General features: G+C 30.6%; 1 protein-coding gene across 1 annotated transcript in view; it reads left to right on the top strand.

The window, feature by feature from the left end:
• The window catches only part of LOC142319548 (uncharacterized), a 44,571-nt gene that overhangs the window by 20,782 nt on the left and 4,725 nt on the right, over positions 1-19,064 (top strand). The window contains exons 4-8 of the mRNA XM_075356939.1: positions 8,258-8,366; positions 10,873-11,114; positions 12,139-12,345; positions 16,592-16,939; positions 17,696-17,843. Of these exons, the coding sequence (XP_075213054.1) occupies positions 8,258-8,366; positions 10,873-11,114; positions 12,139-12,345; positions 16,592-16,939; positions 17,696-17,843 (1,054 nt within the window). The remainder of the gene's footprint in view (positions 1-8,257; positions 8,367-10,872; positions 11,115-12,138; positions 12,346-16,591; positions 16,940-17,695; positions 17,844-19,064) is intronic.

The following is a 19,064-nucleotide window of genomic DNA, read 5'->3' as shown; positions in this document are numbered from 1 at the left end:
ATCTTGAAAATTTTGCCAATTCCTTCCTTTTTTTGTAACCTTTGCATATTGTGGTTAATTATAAATTTTTAAGGTTTTGTTATATTTTTCTCCAAGTAAGTGTAAAAAATATGAAGTCTTTGTTTTAATGAACATCCTTTTCCTCTACCCTCCTATTTTCCTTATTCTTCATCCCTTCTTCCTTGAATAGATAACATGGTTGACCAGTGCACTACCTCCCTACTGCAAAAACTGCAAAAAGAAATGTTTGACCCATTAAGACGTGATATGCAAAAATCAGAAGTAATGTTTTCACCACTATTAGCATTCAGAATTCATTATATATTAAAGCAAGACTAAGCATCTATAATCTTCTTGTTAAGAGTTGTTTTATGTACTGCAATAGCCATTCAATGTGTTTATAAACCATTTTAAATGAACTATGTAAGGTGATTTATATAAACATCAAGCTGGTGTGGTAAAGAAGTAATTCTACTAGGAATACAAACTTGCTCCATTTTATTAGCTAAAGCTCTTCTTTAGTCAGTCAGATGTCAATGAAAATTGTCCAACACTAGCGTGCTTCTAACTGTAGAACAGCATCATTCCTGTAAAAGTTTAATCCAGTGTAACACAAGTACATTATTTTTTATCTTTTCTTTTTCATGACATTGATAATTGCCTTGTTTGGTAATTTCTCACCTGTTGGAAGAGTTTTTCATTTAAATATAACAATGTAGAAGAGCATTAGCAAACATCATCAGTGTCATAATATATTGCAATATTTTGGATGCACTATGTGCATAATCAGTTAAATCTCTCACTGTGTTAACTGTTGTTTCCAGCAATTCAAAAAATGCTGGTGTCTGATAAATATTTATCATTCATTTTTTTCTTTTTTAAAGATAATAATGCCTCTGAAGAACAATTAATTTCTTTTAACCATCCTGCAGTCATTGGTATTAACTGTATGTTCCTCCTTATGGATAGCCCAACCCATGAAACAGTACAACCATTTTCAGCTTGCTTCAAAGTCTTCTGTGGTATTTGCATTTTTGAAACCTTTAATTATGGTTCCATAGGTACAGGATAAACTCTTGCTGCTTTCAATCTTGAATGTAAGATGATAACGGATTTGTGAAAACTTCCATAGTCCTCTTGGAAACAAAAACTGTTTTTATCACTTTTAGCAGTTTTCTTTTTTTCTTCAATCATAATTTTTAATTTATTTGTCACTCATTTATTATCTGAGGCACAATTACCAGTCTCTTCAGCTTTGCAGATTTAAAAAAAGCAACATTTTTAATTCTAAAACTTAATTTTAAATTAAATTTTAAAACTTACCAATCATAAAGTAAGTTATTTTTAAAATGTCTGTTTTCAGTAAAGTAGTAATAAAATTGTTCGTTAAGGATAAGTTTCAAGTTTGTTATGCAATTACTTCTCATCTTGTTTTGATTTGTTTAATTTTTATCTTTTTTTAAATGCATCAAATACTATGACTTTGAGCATCTAATGTTATTTTTCTCAAAGTCATATTATGAGATGTATCGTAATCCTTTGATGACTTAGACAAAACTCTTCCAGATTTGTAGACATGGGCTGCAGACTTTAAATGCTATTCCTGTATATAGAACAGGTGCAGTTACTGGCATTTGTGTTCATTTGGGCCATCAATTTATTTTAGTTCTATCCATCAGTTATTTAAGCCATCATTTATTTGAGCCATCAGTTATTTAAGTTTTATTTTAGATTTAATTTTTCTGTAATTTGATTGCATATTTAAAAATTTTTATTTTTACTTCATGAGGTATTGTACACATCTCAATCTAAAAAACTTTTTACACACTTGTTTCTATTGACTATTAAGCCGGTTCTTTATTTTTAGACATAGAATATTTACCTGAAAGAGGGGAGACTAAAAAATTATATTTCTTCAGTTTTTGAATATTTCACCTTCAAGGAATAAATGCCTACTAGTCTTGCTAGACTGTTGGCACTATCCATGAAATGTTTTCTCACATGTGGCCAATAGTTTTCAGATGCTTCCTGAGTGTATTATGCCCACTTAAAACCATCATATAAGACTTTGCCTGCGAAATTTAAAAAGAAATGTTGAGTACTTGATTGGGTTCTTCATTGACAAGCCTGTGTGCACAGGCCTTAGGGCCCAAAAGTGATACAAATTGCAGAAATTTCAAAGACGCCGTTGAGACTCTGGGTCATGTCTAGGGCAATTGTGTGAACAATAAGGCGAAGTACATAAGAAGGCATGACAAGATAAAAGACCTCGTTGATGCCTTGACTTCTCCGAAGGGGAATGTGGTCGCTGTAGAACAAACGTTTTGCAGCCTCGCTAAACCCGGAATTGGCAGTAGCAGAGACCGCTTGAGGCCGGATATCATCGTAAAAACTGCTTCTGGTCTCTTTGTGGTCGATGTAACTGTTCGGTTTGAGAAGGAGACTTCGCTACATTTAGCTGCGGAGGAGAAAGCTGTAAAATACTGGCCCATCCTCCCCGAGGCAGCTCGGGTTCTCAACTACCATGGTGATCGCTGTGAAGTGGTTCTGATCGTGGTCGGCAGCAGAGGAGTGGTACTGACCTTTACTGCGCAGCATCTGCAGACACTGGGAATTTATTCCCCATCAATTGTTAAAACGATGTCACTCATCGCCCTAAGGTCGTCACTAGAGATCTTGCTCCGCCATATCGATGGCTGATTGTGAAATTCAAAATTCCCCTTCAATATTTTGTAATCTAAATTCTTTTTCTAGTATTTAATCTGACAACTGGACTTCTTAATCCGCGGTGAGTTCAACTGCTTTTGCAGGAAGTTATAAAGTTTATTTAACAAGGTCCTATGGGCTGCACAAGTGAACTTGCTGCTCCTTAGTATAAGATTAGTATTTAAGTGTTGCGATCTTAATGCTCTATTAGCAAGCCCGACTAGGCAGAGTACCCTAGAAAGAAGAACCCCTCTGGATTTAATAATCATTAACGTTCTAATCCTAGCCAGAACACTGGATATGCTGTGTACGCACTGTTTTATTAGTTTTAATTAACCATTTTGGGCAGAAAGAAAATAATCTTACCTTTTTAACATTTTAAATTTCTTGAATCAGTTAATAGGAGTGGATATATACTCATCTGATTTATGATAAAATTTCATAATGAAATGTATTAAAATAATGTTTTACTGAAAATGAAGTTGTAAGAATATTTATAATAAAATTTGAAAATTGAAAGATATGATTGACTTTACTGTTGATATTAATTTATATCATTACATGTTTTTATGGATCTCAATTACTGTTATGGAAAAACATTTTTTATAACCAAACCAATCTTTATTTAAAACATGTAGCATGTTTTAAATGAATATAAAATGTATTCTATGTTCAGATTGTACTGTAGTTTTCACCCATTCTCTCTATTCTTTCTTTCTCCTTAGTTTTTTCTGAAAGCAGTTCAGAAACTGCTTTCAGAAAAACTTTATAACTTTTTCATTTGGTATTAATAGTTAACAGTGTAAAGGTTTAACCTTACACACATGTAGGTCTTAAGCTAAAATAGATGCTTGTCACCACAAAAGAACATCCCAATAGATCAATTACAAGAAAAGTCTGTGAATAAAATCTGTATGGGTTTAAACTGCAGACAACGTTTGTTTAACTGGTGTATTGCTACACCAGTGAAGTTAAAGAGGGCTGTGACATTAAAGTAGAATAGTGTAGTGAGATCTTTACTAAGGGTTTACTAACAACTTGTCTTTTTCTACAATTGTCAGTTTATATTGGCATGTATTTGTTTCCTATTTTCTCTATTATATAAAAAGCATATTCAGTCATTACATTATATATGCTAATAGAGACATCAGAGGTTCACTATGCATCATATCAATAGCACATCAATTTTTATTCTCAGGTTTTCATTATTATTACTATGTTCAGTTAATTGATTTTCATCATCTAATGTCCTACTCTTATAATTTATTTTTTGTTCATTTATTTTGTGTGATTTTCTTGTTTAAGTTTTGTTTTTTGCCTTTTTCTGTTTGTTAATTTATCTGTAACAATTATTAATTATGTTCATAATTAGCATTAGTTTCTTTTACCTGACCTGTTTAAAATTAGGTTTAATCGCTTCTTTTTTCTAAATGTGTTGAGCTTTTGTTTTAAGTTATTTTCTCTGTGATTAACTCAAGGTCATCAGATGTTTGGCTGATTAGATTTGCATATGTTTTTGAATGAATGTAATTGGTGTTACTGAATTATTCAGAATTTATTAATGATTTCTGCTTTGATTGTTAGATTTTTTTCTTTACAATGGTCAGTAGATCAGGGGTAACAATTATTAATATTTAGTATAGCAGTTAACAAATTGAAAATTCTTGGATCAGCTGTGGCCAATTCCTCCCCCCCCCCCTAAGATTCATGGATTTTTTAACCAGTCATTTCACACATTCATCATCTTACTGATTAAAATATGTGTAAAATCATGTCTGAAGTGATAATAAAAAAATATTAATAATATAATTTTTTTTAAATCCTAAGATGAAAAAATTAATTCATCATTCTTCCAGAAGCTAGTAAAATTACAGCTGATTATGTTATTAAACTATTAACTATTGGTAACTTACTACCTTCTTTGTTCTGAGGAGATTTACAGGAGTACTTTCCTCTAATCAAGTATCTACCAATTTAACAAGATTTGATACTGATTAAAGATTGCTTTATGCTTAATTGCAGCCAAGAAATGAACCAGTTACAATACCTAGTAATGAATGCAATCAAAAAAGAAACTGAAGAGCCAAAGTTGTTGAAAATAATAATTAAAAGTTAAAAAGATCAATATGTTTACAATTTACAATGTTACTACCAGAATAATTATTCTAATCCACCTTTCAAATTAATAAATGGTAAAAAGAATTGGCCTGTAATAAATTCTCTTTATTTTTATGTAAAATAATTTTATCTTTACCAAAATTCAACGTTATGAGTTTGTAGTGCACTAAAGAGGGTGGTTATTATTGTATTTAATTACAGAAGAAGAATAAGTTTAGATATTGACTTAAACTATGGGTATAATAACTGAACTTTTCAATTTATTGCCTAGATTTGATATATAGATATAATGCGTATAGTCAGACACACACATACTTGTGTGTGTGTGTGTGTGTTTGTGTGTACAGGATGTATGACAAAGTTTTCTTGGGACTTTCATAACCTATTCTACTCATGAAAATAATGGGAAAAGTTCATATAAACATATGTCCTAAAATGTTTCATTTGCGAATTAGGACTAGTGAAAGATCAGTGCACCACATCATTGTGGATTGCATACGTTATGCCGCCTTGTGTTGTAAATTTAAATTGCCCAGAAACATTCATCAAATTCTGGGCAATGACAAGGAAATTTTAGATCACATGTTTCTATTTTTACAACGTACAAAATACGCATAAAATTAAATTATTTTTAAAGTACGCATAAAATTTAATATTTTTGTTTATATATTTTGTACCATGAAGAGTTTTTTAATGTGTTAGTTTTATCTTTTAATTGTTATAATTTTTATGATAGTTTTTTATTCTGTTATCCAAGAAGGGGTAAATTCGGTAAATTTTTTTTCTTTTTAAATAAATCTATCTTATTATTTGACTCTGATTCTTGTTGCAAGTTTTTTGGGGTATTTTATGTTTCTTATTAGTTGTAAGTTTAATTTTTTTAGTTTTTAATGTAGTTTTAGTTGTGTTTTTTTCTCTTATATTTTTATTGATGATAACACGCAAGCATCTTTTGCACTCAAATAAAAAAGGCAACTTCCAATTGCAAAAGCTTCTCCCATATCTAACATTTGCCATGATGGTGATGATTTCCCAAAGCATACAAAGAAATCATTCATAATATTCTCCAGTGTTTTTTAAGTGTGTGGATGTTTATGGACTCACATACAAGCTAACAGTTGCTCTTCAACAGTGAATGCACTCATATCTACCATTGTTCTGTACTTGGCTACAACTATGGTTATCCCACCACACTTACTTTACTTTTTCATGTCCTAGCGATGAGACATTAAAACCTTTGTGACCAGTATTGTGCCACTGAAACACCAGAAGCATTTCCTTGCCACAGATCTTGTAGTGTGCATTTGGTTGGGCAGAGGGTGCATTTTAGGAGATGTTCAGAGTCCTGAATCTCACCGCACTCGCAGTTCAGGTCATTAGGCTCTATTTGACACCATCTAACATGGTTAACTCTGGTTGGTGCAACCCCAGTTCGAAGCCGGTTTAAAGTCACCCACGTTTGCCAGTCCAGGTCGTGTCCTGGAGGTGTTGGAGCCCTTTTTGGGAACCATGGAGGGGGCTCGATAGATGTAGAGTTAAAATCCCTTTCTCGATTTCAGTCTTGGAGGGGGTGGTCGCTCCATCTGGTACATTGTATGTCGTGTATCAAAAGATTGTCTGAACCGTTCTGATTGCCTGATTAAGCTAGATATTTATTACAGTGTAAAAGGACTCTTCCCACTTACTCTGTAGAATATGCAGCAAAATAGAGTGAGATGGCAGCTGTCAAGTAACACCCTTATTCTTTTAATAGAAGAACTTTATGTTCTGACCAACATAGTTCTGATTATTAGATAAAGTTAGATGTATTAAATAACTAAAATTAATATCTATCTCGAGAAATGGTTATTTCTTGCTTTAAAGTAATTATTAAAAGTAATAAAATAACTATGAAGCAATTATTAAAATAATTATATAAATAATAATTTTCTTTTCATTGCTGTAATGAAAAGATTAACATACACCTGTTATAAGGAATCTATTATTTAAATTAGTATTATTGAGTTTATAAAATGAATAACTAGTTAAACAAGTTTAATAAAAAAGGAAGAAAAATTTAAGTTTAATCCTCTCTCTGACAATGGCTTAGCTTCCCTATCTGTGCTATATTCAGTTCTTCATTTTTAAATTGCATGTATGCCATAAGGCATTCACATGTTACAAGTTCCTTTTATTTTCATTGTAATTTGACATGCAAGGTATTTTTCTGTGCTAAAAACTGTTCTGATGTGTGGTTATTAATTTTTTTTTTATTAGAGTCTTTCTGAGATGAAATTAATTTTAAATTAATACTGAATGCTTCTGCTTGAGTACAACATGCTTATTAGTACTGTATTGCAGATAGATGTATTCAGTACAGCTATAATTTTCCGTACTTATAGTGGAAATATAGTAAAAAATAACAGATCTCTCTCTCTTACCTATTTCAAGCTTATATAAGTGCAGTACATCTTTCTGTTACTTGGTGCAGTTTATATAGCTAGCAACAGATTAAAATATTTCGTTAATTTAAAAAAAACCTTAAGCACAGTAAATATTTATGTGCTGTTACTAATTATAGAAATTAATAATTGTAGTTTGGTCTTAGATGTACGGAATAACATTGCTCAAACCATACGAATGTTTGATTCCATAGCCATTAAAATTTAGTAGGAATATATAGAGTTAACAACTTTATATTCACTATAGTATTGTTTATCTTTAGTTTAAATGGGAGCCCTTTACACTTAACAAGGATTTTTACAATTTATGTGTATACACACTATAGTTTGTTTTATCGTTTTTACCCTATTATGGGGTTTTCTGTGTTGATAGTATCCCTTTTCAGTTCCTTAATAACATTGTTTTCCCTGAAATTTATGTTACTGGTTTATAAAACATTGTTTTTTAACTTTCATGTTAGTGTTTTCACAAAGTTGGTTTTAAAAAAGAATTATTTTCATCTTTGTTTTTTATTCAAGGAATAATAACTTTCTGATGGCCTCTAAGTAAAAAATGAATAATCTAGCTGGTTAAGATTAATTATCTATTAGTTTGAAATGTTTAATAATCTAGCTCATATAGTAAGAAGATTGTCAGCAATCTTTTGACAGCAGTACATTACCAACAGGTTTAAAAAAAGGTGAAAGGTTAGTATAGTTCTATTACCTTGTAATGGGGAACATTGGTCCAACGCATTACTATTACCAGTTTAGAATAAAAATTGTTATCTTCCTTTCTAGATGTTATTGGTTTCTGTAAGTAATATAATTTACTTTATATCCGAATGAAATAATTATTATTTAGGTTTATACTTCTCAGGTAATTTCTTTATATCATGTTACTGCAGTCTTATACACTGAGAAAAAGAATGACACGTTATGTCATTTTAAAAGTATAATTGAATTTCAAGATATTATTTTAGATAATTTGTAAATTTTAAAAATATTTTCAGATAATTGATGGGAAATTATATCACAGCAGAAAACAGCCTAAAGAAGTTATAATGAAAAAAGAAGATCAACTGAAAATGTTAAAAGATATCCACATTATTGAAGAAACAGGTTAGTTGATAATATGATTAGAAATTTTTCTTTCTACATTAAAATATTAATCATTAGAATTAGCTTTTACTCTGCATTCCCACCTAGAGAGTACAGGACCTTAATGTTGTCAGCAAGGTTTTTTATGCTCTGTTGATTCTGTGAACTGTGCTGACAGTAGCTTGTTTCTGATAGACTCTCCTAAGTCAGACAGATCAAGTCAGACAGAGCTAGACTAAAACGTACTTTTCAGCAGTCTGTTCCTTATGTTAGCATGTGTTCTCTATGTTAAGAGCAGCTCAATCAAAATCTGGTCCCATTAGGAGAGTCTGATCTATAGGCAATGGAATAACATCAACCAATGATTCTCCAAGTTTTCAGGTCATAAGAAATCCTATTTCTGTCCTTTAATTAATGTCATAAAAATTTCAGTACGACCTCATTTCACCATGCTGAAATCTGTGTCATACTTAATAGTTTTTGTGAATTAAAATATTCCATTTAAGTGAACTTATAGCTTTACAATATTTTTTATTTATATAACATATTAAAATATGATTCTTGAATAGATTGGGATGAATACTAAAGTAATAAATCTAATACTAAGTAATAAGAAATGTTTTTTCAAATTCAGATTTTTTTTTTTTTAAATAGTTATATAAAGAAAAGTCAAAAAGTAAAGGGACATTTTTGTTTCCTTCCCATTCATGTGACTTATATTATGTTCTGCTATGAATCATAACCAGTTTTTTCACTAGAAGTATTGTTTCATTATTAATTTTATTAAGTTGTATTTAAATGTTAATTTAAAATGAATGCTCCTCTGTCCAATTACACCAAGGAAGAAATGCAAGCAGTGATACATTTACTCAATTCAGGATGGGTCAAAGTGGCTGAGATTATTCGTTGAATGCAGCAGCAGTATGGAGAAAGTTATTTGAATGAAAGCAAGATCTATGATTGGATTAATCACTTTAAAAAAGAATTTCTGTCTGTAATAAACAATGAAAAGGTACCCCCTTCTGGTTCATAGAATAATGACTATGTTGAAACAGTAAATAAATTATTTATAATAATTAGTGAATTAATGTTGATGAAAAAGGAAGTGAATATAAGCCATGAGTCAGCATTTTCGATCAACCATGATATTTTAAATTTTTTAAATGTCTTTTTGCTGTTTTCACATCATGTGACAGAAATCCACAAAGAGAATCATTTTAAAATTTCCCAGAAACTTTTGAAACATTATGAAGATGAAGGGATTTCATATTTCAAGTGAATAATAATTGTTTTTGAGACATGAGTCCATCAGTTGAACCCATGAATAAGCAACAAAATTTATTATTTCAAAACATCCTTCATCTTCTACAGCAAAAAAATTCAGAGCACTTCTTTTCATTAATGTTGATGACAATATTAGGGATGTGGAAGGTCCAGTTTTTTTATCATTTCACATCTAAGAGTAAAACAGTGAATAATGAAAGCTATCATCAGCTACTGTAATCACTTAAGGCAAAAATCAAATTCTAAAAGTGTGAAATTATTTCAGGATATTAAAACTCATATGAATAACAAAGTAGTTATTTACCTTCAAAATTTTGATTTTGTGTTAATGGACCACCCACCATAGTCTGACCTAGCTCCATGTCAGGTCTTTTTGGCCCACTGAAAAAAATGCTGTGAAGGTATCATTTTTCTTTTGATGAAGAAGTTATGGAAACAGTGTGGTTTGGCTATGCGCCAAACCAAAAACTTCCTTCCTAAAGTTTGTTTAACAATGGACATAGAAGAATAAAAAAAATAAATAAAAAATATTTTTTGAATTTCACTTTACTTTTTGACTTACCATCATAGATTAAATTCACAAAGTAAACAAGTTTTCTAAATCTACTCTAGTCAGTCAAAGTTAAAATTAAAAAAAATATATATACAAGTATATATATTTATGTTTACTTTTATTAACAACAAATAAACTTAACCTCCATTATTTATGTATTATCTTGATGTTGCTTTATCTATTCATTAAATTCTTTTGTGAATATTTTTTTATTTATTTGCTGTATATCCTAGTACCATCTATCTACCAGCTCCCCTTGTGGAAAAATCCTTAATTGTGTAAGCAAGACTGCATGTGTGCATAATGAAACAATAGATCATCAGTAACGCTTGTACTTTGTGTTAAATTGTGGATATTTTCTTAGAATATGTCTAGAATGGTCTTCCCAAGTCTAGACAAGTACTTCTGCTGAATTATAATTTAGCTTTCAGCTTGCTGTAAAGTACTTTATTCTAAAAACACTTTTTGAGTGATACAACCACTAGTTGTGACAAAGTAGCATTACTGCGTTTTTTTTGTAATTTTTTTTCATATATGACATAAATAAATTTTGCTGTTTTGTGCAACTTCTAATTTTAACTGCTTAATTGCATGGTAGAGAACAGGAAATTATTTTTTTTATTCTTACATTAAACTACCAAATTATTTCAGTAGTGGAAATGCATTTTTAATTACTGAATATTTTTTCAGGAGTCCATTTAGGAGTAAAAAAAATGTTCAATAAAACTCAGATGAAACATTTTTGGAGGGGTATGTACATTGATGTTGTAACATTTGTTAAGAATTGTGAAAAGTGTTCAGATGTGGTGGATATGGCAAGACAAAAGCAGTTATGTGGTGAAGAAAATGAGGAAGACATCGAAGATCCTTCTGCAGTATTGCAGAACACAGTTGCAACTCAGTATCCAGAATCATTAAGAGTTTGGAAGAAGGTAATACAAATTATTTATAATGCCAAGAAATTACCTGAACAATAATTGGATGGTCCTTGTTAAAAAAAGACTTCAATGATTTATCATAAATTAAAGTTTTAAAATTAATATGTTATGATCACTAGTTTTTTTCTTTAATCCAGCATACTGTATTCTGATGATATTTCCCATGATCCGTAAATTATTTAAAGAACTTATGAACCAGTAGTTAATTGAAATTGATGAAAGTACTTTGCTTAGGAATTTTTTGAAGACTGTACTTAATGTTATTTCCTATTATAATGTACCTGGCAGAAACTTTCTATAAAAACTGCATTTCTTATAACATCACACAGTTACAAAAATTAAGAGTATTATTATTGAGATGAAGATAATTCCATGTAAATCCTTGTTGAGATTTGAACTCAAATTTTAATTTTTTTTTTTAGTGTTTACATTTTAATTTGAAATTTTCAGATACACTGCTGAAAGTAGTGATTTTTTTTGTCTGCTTTGATATTTCTTTTCTCATTCTGTTTGTACCACAGTTATGTGGTTTTTATTTTTATTGGTCCTGATGTGTCTGTAACCTCTGCTTTATCAATCACTGAGAAATATTCTTTAAAAGACTGTTTTGTTCTATGTTTCATTAAATATGTCAAGTAATGCTATTCATTGGACCTTTCCAGTTGTTAGACATGCATGCAGTTGTGCAGCCAGTTCTAAAGTATTATTGTAATCCATTAGTACATTTGTTTAAAAAAAAATTTTTTTTTGTCCAATTGATCATATGAATAGCAATTCTGAACATCTGATAAAATTTTACACAAGTTGCTCATTTTTATTTACATCATAAAAAAATACAGTCTGATGCTTTAGAAAAGAAATTGCAGCAGTTGAGTAGTTTTTCTCTTCAGCCATGATATCGGTTTACTTATTTTTTTATTTAGGTGTATCGTTTGTTTTTGTTTTTTAAATTGTGGTTTCAGAATACGTGGTCTCTCATTGTAACATACTAGGGGACGATTTATTTCGATGAATTCAGGTGGAGGTGTGGATGCACGGGCCATTGAATCAGACTTGCAGCCATCAAGAGTTTCTGGTGACTGTTGTTGATGAGGAATCTCGGTGGGTTGTGGCTTGTCCGGTTTCATATGATAGTGCAGCTCAGATAGCAGAGTTCCTTTTCCATACTTTCTGCAGCTACGGATTTGCTCACTGTTGTCTTGTTGGATTTACTACAGAAATGAAGGTTTGTTAGTAAATTTCTTATAAATATTGTTTTAAAATATAGAAGGAATTATACAGAATGGTACGATACTGTGTATTTATTTCTCTTAGTTTTTCTTTGATACCATGTATACCTTCATGAAGTAGGAATCAGTCTTTATCCAACAAAGAATATTCTATTTAATAAAGCTTATTTTTTATTATCTGTATTTTATAATGTAAATGATTATGCTAAAACATTGTCACCTGTTTCATTATATTTATTTTATTTTGGATATGTTTATCAGATTGTATCAAAATGGAAAATATTAATAGAACAAGTATGAACTGTAAATAAATAAATAGAATGATATCTATTTATTATATGCTACACATGTGACACAAAACACTGATATAAGGAAATCATATTTTTATTTTAAATAATGAGTCGTACATTTTTTTTGAACACACTGTGTGGTACATATAATAAAGAGTACATTTCTCATTTAAACCACTAATTTACTTCATTTACTAAAGTTAAATTGCTTTCTGTTGGAATTCTTGAAAATTTATGGATAAGCCATCCATTGATAACTTTATTGCACAAAATAGGGTGATTTACAGGAATATTTAATTCATGCATTTCATATGAAGCCATCTTACCACAGGAGTGAACAAAATCTACATAATTTTTTCAGGAGTGTCAATTTTGCTCAGAAGCAATCTTTATACAGTTCTTGGGGGACTTGTTATGCTGATGGATCAAAACTGTCCATCCTTTTTAGCTTTCTAATTGCTTCATGTCTTTGTGAATTTCTTGAATGATATTAAATTTGTTTTACAGTGTAATTTGCTTACCTGAAGCCATAACAAACTATTACAGCAGTGAATATTAAAACAACACTAAAATAAATAAATAACTGAATAAAGCAGGTAAAATTTGTTTCAGGTTTCCACTGATACAATTACAGTATTGTAGTATTTAAGTTTCTAGAAAATAGTAAGCAGTGAGTAAAGCAACTAAACTCAAAAAATGACAAAGCCATTTGTGGGGTTTGCCTGAGTGTACCAAATACAGTATGACAAGAAACAGCCATTTAGCAAGCTATAGTAATGTTTAATTCAAGCTAGTATAATCCTTGCTAATAAAATGGCAATGGCACTTTTAGATGTTATTATACCGACCAGGTAGGAATGTCAAACATGATGTCATTGCTGCTAGAAAATGATCAGAATGTAATAGAACATAATTGACATACTGAAGTCAATACTGTAAGTCATAAAACAGTCAACTAGCTAACTATATTGCTAAAACCAGTCTTATTGACTGTTGTAAGCCAATTTTGAAAGGTGTTTCAAAAGTTATGATGCTAGGATGTCAGAGTGCTTATGAATGTAAACAACATAATTTCAGTCCAATTGTAATATTCTGTTTGTACTTAGTGAAGTTGTGGTCTTACTCTAGCTCTGTTAGGGGTGGAAATAAATATTTTAATGAAAGCAAACTCATCCATTTGTATATGTAAGTCTCCTGAGTAATAAACAATCTAATAAATATTATTATTGTTGTGACATAAAATTTGTTAAAGTTGTAGGATTTATCAAACTTTGTACATTCTTCACAACCAAACCATCAGCTCATAAATATGAGCTTATGGATGTTTGCACTTTGTAAATATTCTGTGTTTTGTCTTGATAGTCCTAACATGTATGATCTTTATGTGTTTATTTATTTCTTCCTAGCTACTTATTACCACTGAATTTCCAACATTGATGGGTTACAAGAAGTAAGCCATTGATCAATTGGAATTTTTTAGGAGTTTTCTAGCATTGTTGGCAAGGTAATCCAAGATGTAGTAATATACACTGGAGAATATAATATGAATCGGTGATAGGTGGTTTGATTTGTTGTGCATTCAAGATCAGTCAGAGAATACTTGTTTAAGCATGTTTTTTTTTATATCTTGAGCTTCATGCTACATTTATGACCTACATTGGTATATGACATTTCCATCACAGTATAATTTGGTTTGCATTTTTAAATTATTATATTTAGCCAAATCATTGAATTATTTATTATATGTTTACATTTATATTACTATTTATACTCTGATGGCTTCCACAAATCATGTGCGCAGTTCAGATTATCTGTGTTTCATATAATACCAGTTGAAAGAGTTTTGGCATAGTAATTTTGTGATTAATGTACTGAGTTTTTAAGGGCTGCTATACATAAAGATACTGTATTGGCAGTCATCAGTGAAGAAATCTTTGTCTCTTTTTGCGTCATTATTTGAGATTTACATGTTACTTTTAATGTTATATTAAGGGAAGTTAGTAGTCAAAAACAAACTACATGAAGTAACAAACTACATGAAATATCAAAAAAATATCAGTGAGTAATTTCTAAAATTATCATCATTAAGCAGCTGCAAAATCATGCTTGGTGATATTCTGTTTTTAGTTGCAGTTACATACATATACATACAGTTCAGTTCAAAAATGGTTACCATGTTTGATCAACAACTGAGGTAGGCGTTTTTTCCCCTGTTTATCATGAAAAGTGTTTCACATGAAATGGTGCACAACTAGTTGATGTATACCCTCAAGGATGCTTAAACATTTTCATTAAGACCAATCTTGTCTGATACCAGGAGAATTTATAATGCTATTAACAGACGGAAATTTTAATAATCATTTTTTGGCCCAACTGGAGGAGGTGATCTTATATTATAAACACCTATTTTGTTTTTTTGGACACCCAAAAGAATGACTGTAAAGTATTATACTTACTAGCCAACGCCTGCCCTTGGCTATTGAGCCATTTGGCAACGCGCTGATCAACAAAGACAGGCTTCTGTGAACTCCCGGCTCTCATCCAGCTAGGTGTAGTCCAGGACTGGACAATCTCTCAGGTAGTCAACATCCAGTGTCCCACAACCACACAGCGGACATGCAGGAGACAGCAGCACATGGATGCGGTGAAGGTGACAAGCAAGATAGTCATGGCCAGTTTTTAGTCTGACGGCAGCTATGCTGACCATACGCGGTAGACTGGGGTTGATAGGACCATCACTGACCAAAGTCTCCCATGTATCAGCAGCCATCTTGGTGAGGTGCTGTTTGTTCCATCTGTCAACCGCCGCGTCGACCAGTGCCCTGGATTAACGCAAGGACACGGGGCAACTAGGTTAGGGTATTATTCTGTCAACCTAGAAGTAAAATTGTGACCAACTTTGTGCAGAGGGTTGTAAAGATAATGTGACCTGATTGGTGGGTAATGATAAACAAAATAGGAACTTATGTTTATACTGCAGCATTATGGATGATTGCTTTAATTACTGAAAGATTCTCATGCTATGAACCTAGAAAACTAACTTATTGAACACAAAATGAATCAAATTGATCTGTACTTGATTCTCTTAGTACATCAGTGTGCCAATGAAGACATGCTAATTGAATTGTTAATGGGATGAAACATAGTCCACTTCTATCAACCCTAATCAAAGCATGATTTAATGTGATGGTAACATGCTTCTTTAGCTTTGTCCAGCAGAAAATTCAAGGCTATACCCATCTTGGATGAACTGTGGGTGCTTGCATTTTGAGATTGTCATTGGAAAGCTGCTGACCTGTTCTCTGATAATGAAAATGCTATTCAGACTTTGAAGTTCTGTTGTTTCTTTGAGCTACAATTGAAATAAAACTTCCACGCGTATTGACTAGAGGTGAATTCCTTCACCATGCCATACTCAGAAGAGAATTGAATTAGGATGATACCATTTTCAACATCTGCTGTACAATGTAGTGTTAAACACTAGCTACATTATTCTGTAAAAACTCACCTGGGCATCAAACATTTTATAGATAATATAGATTAAATATGAGGTTCAAATGTGGCTGAGAAGCACCCCAAAGACTTTGCTGCAGACACCAATACATTGGATAAGTTTATCAATGTTGGTGAACATATTAAAAATAAAAATTCCTTTCAAATAAGCATCTGAATATTTTTTGTTAGCATAAGTGACCTTTTGCTGTTTATTTTTGAGTATATATATATATTTATAATAATTTCTACTAATTTTATTTTTCAGATTGTGGCATTTAGGTTATTATTATTATTTATTATTATTATTATTAACACTTTTTATTATTCATATATTTAAGTTAGAACTGCTAAATGTTGTTTGGTTACAAAATGTTGTGATTCAATAATAATAATATTTTATTAGAATAAAATCTGATATTACAATGAAATACTAATTTGAACTTTCTTTTATATTCAGGATCATTTAAATGAAGAATTAAGGTGGAAAGTGAGAAATATAACTGATATTAGGTTGAGTTTAGTTGATAAACCAGCTGCTAAATGTCAGTGGGTGTTGAAACTTGTTGATAATTTAGTACAGACATATACAGATTGGGATCAGAATTTAAACCAGTATCTATTCCGATACCGAACTGGACAACTAAAGGCATTTAATCCACCATATGGTTGTACTCCATTTTCTTCCCTCTTCAACCATGATCCATTAGGAGTAGTGGATAATGATGATGATTTCAATAAAGAGAACATTGATGATGACTGCTCAGTTGTGTCTAAAAAGAGGAAACCTCAGAATAACACACTGCAGGTACGAAGTTTTTGTTTTTGAAACTGCATCCTCATTTTATTTTGGTTATTCATACACATATAATATAGCTAATTCCTTGTTTGTCTGCCTTCACCTTCATGTAGAATTCCTGAAGATGAAATTTTTCAGTTTCACATTGTAGTTGTTATAATTTGTAAAATATTGACAATGGCATTTCAGAAATATTTGTCTGATTAAGAAACACATGAGCTGACTACATTCTCCGTTCAATTTCACCAAAATATGTTAATTACTTCCTATACGAGACTTATAATTTCCTTAACAGCATCAACATCACATTTCTTATAAATAATTTTTTTATTTAACATAAATAATTTGAGTAATAATGGAAATAATTAAAATTTTATAATATTTTATTTCTCCTAAATTAATCACCTTTTAAGAGTTTATTTTGAAGAGATTGTTGGTTTATTTTTTTTTATTGTTAACAAAAACTTACAAGCCTGTGAATGTATATGAACTACTTCAGTTATGTAAATAATTATTAGAGGAGAGATAATAAATAAAATCAGCCAGAAATAGTAAATTTTCAAACAAAACGTTAGGGCACCAGTAATTTGATTTTTATTACTAATTAAATATTGGATACTTAGTAATTGAATCTGTGAATATGGGTTGTATTTTTCTTAGAATTTTAAGTGTCATCTTTGACAGTTTTTCTTTTGATTGTTCTATATAACAGTTTAGAATTCTATTTATACATGTTTAAAAAAACATTATGTATTTTTTCTGCAGTGTGAATATTGTCATGATGTTTTTACTTCAAAGATTTCATTCCGTATCCATCAACGGAGACATCTAGAGAGTAGATGTAATTCAGGTGATCTTGATGAATCCAAATCTCGGTTCCATCGTAATGGAAAGAAAAGAATCGTTAGAAGAGGTAACTAGCTGAATTTTATTTTGTTTTGATTTTTTTTAAATTTTATTTTGTAATCTTTCTGTCATATACATATTTTTATTTTAGTACTCTAATAAAGTTGGGTGAAGTTTTTTTAATAAAAAAAGGCCATCCCATTTAAATATTGAGAAAATTGTGCCCTAGAACAATGGTTTTTTGTTGCATGGGATTTTTGTTAGTGTAGAATGCACTAAAATTATCCACTCTCTTCTTATTGCTGCTGGGTTTAACTTAAAAATGAATTAAAAGGGTAGTTATTTTTGAGTTGAATGCTCATCTCATAACATTAATGCCTGTTTGTATATCTGACTCTTCTGAGCAAAAATTTTTTAGCTACTACAGAACAAATTTGCCTTAAAATGAATTAGACATTTTCTATTCTGCTTTCATTATAAACTTAACTTTTATTTTTTGATTGATATTTATAACCAAGCTTAATTATTGCCACAATTTTTTTTTTTTTTACTTTTTTTTATAAACTAGAGTTGAACTTTATAGCATGTAAAAAATGCCAAGTGTAAATGAGATTAGTAATCAAAATCTGCTAGATCCACTCTGCCACAGAGGTCAATAAATTTGACCTCTCAAATCTTTAAAGTACTCCTATATAATGTATTATTATATGTAGCATATTGTGCATTACAGATACGTGCCAGCCTCTGTGGCAAATTGGTAGCGTGTTTAATTTTTTGCTATTTAAGTTCTTGGTATTGCTTTTGCCTTTTAGTCGCACTGTGTATACCTGTCTCTGTGGTGGACTGCAAGCCTTTTGCTGCACATTTATGTTGCAAACTACCTTGATGTTTCTACCTTGTGACTTCCATGATTCCTTATAACATTTCACATTACAACCTGCAGTTGATCAATATTTGTTATTTTCTCTACATACAGTTTCTTAATAAAATACTGCAGACTGCATATACTCAGAGTGGTAGGTAAGAAAACATATTATAAAAATACACTGTACTGAAATCAAACCTGTGCAATTTTTGTGTTCTTATTTATCTAAAGTGTTTTCCATTTGTTATAGACAACAGATAATTTACTTCACAAATCATAATATGCAATACATATATAATGCTGATATATAGCGTATAAATCAAACATCTTGTAATTTACTATTTTAAATTAACAATTAATTAAATATATTTTCATAAACCATAGCTTCTTAAAAGAAACATGATTTTTTTAACAAAGTTAAAA

The sequence above is a fragment of the Lycorma delicatula genome, chromosome 2 (genome assembly GCF_047948215.1).
Source record: "Lycorma delicatula isolate Av1 chromosome 2, ASM4794821v1, whole genome shotgun sequence".
NCBI classification, from domain to species: Eukaryota; Metazoa; Arthropoda; class Insecta; order Hemiptera; family Fulgoridae; genus Lycorma; species Lycorma delicatula.
The sequence above is the reverse complement of the archived record's forward strand: the minus strand, read 5'-3'. Positions and strand labels throughout refer to the sequence as shown.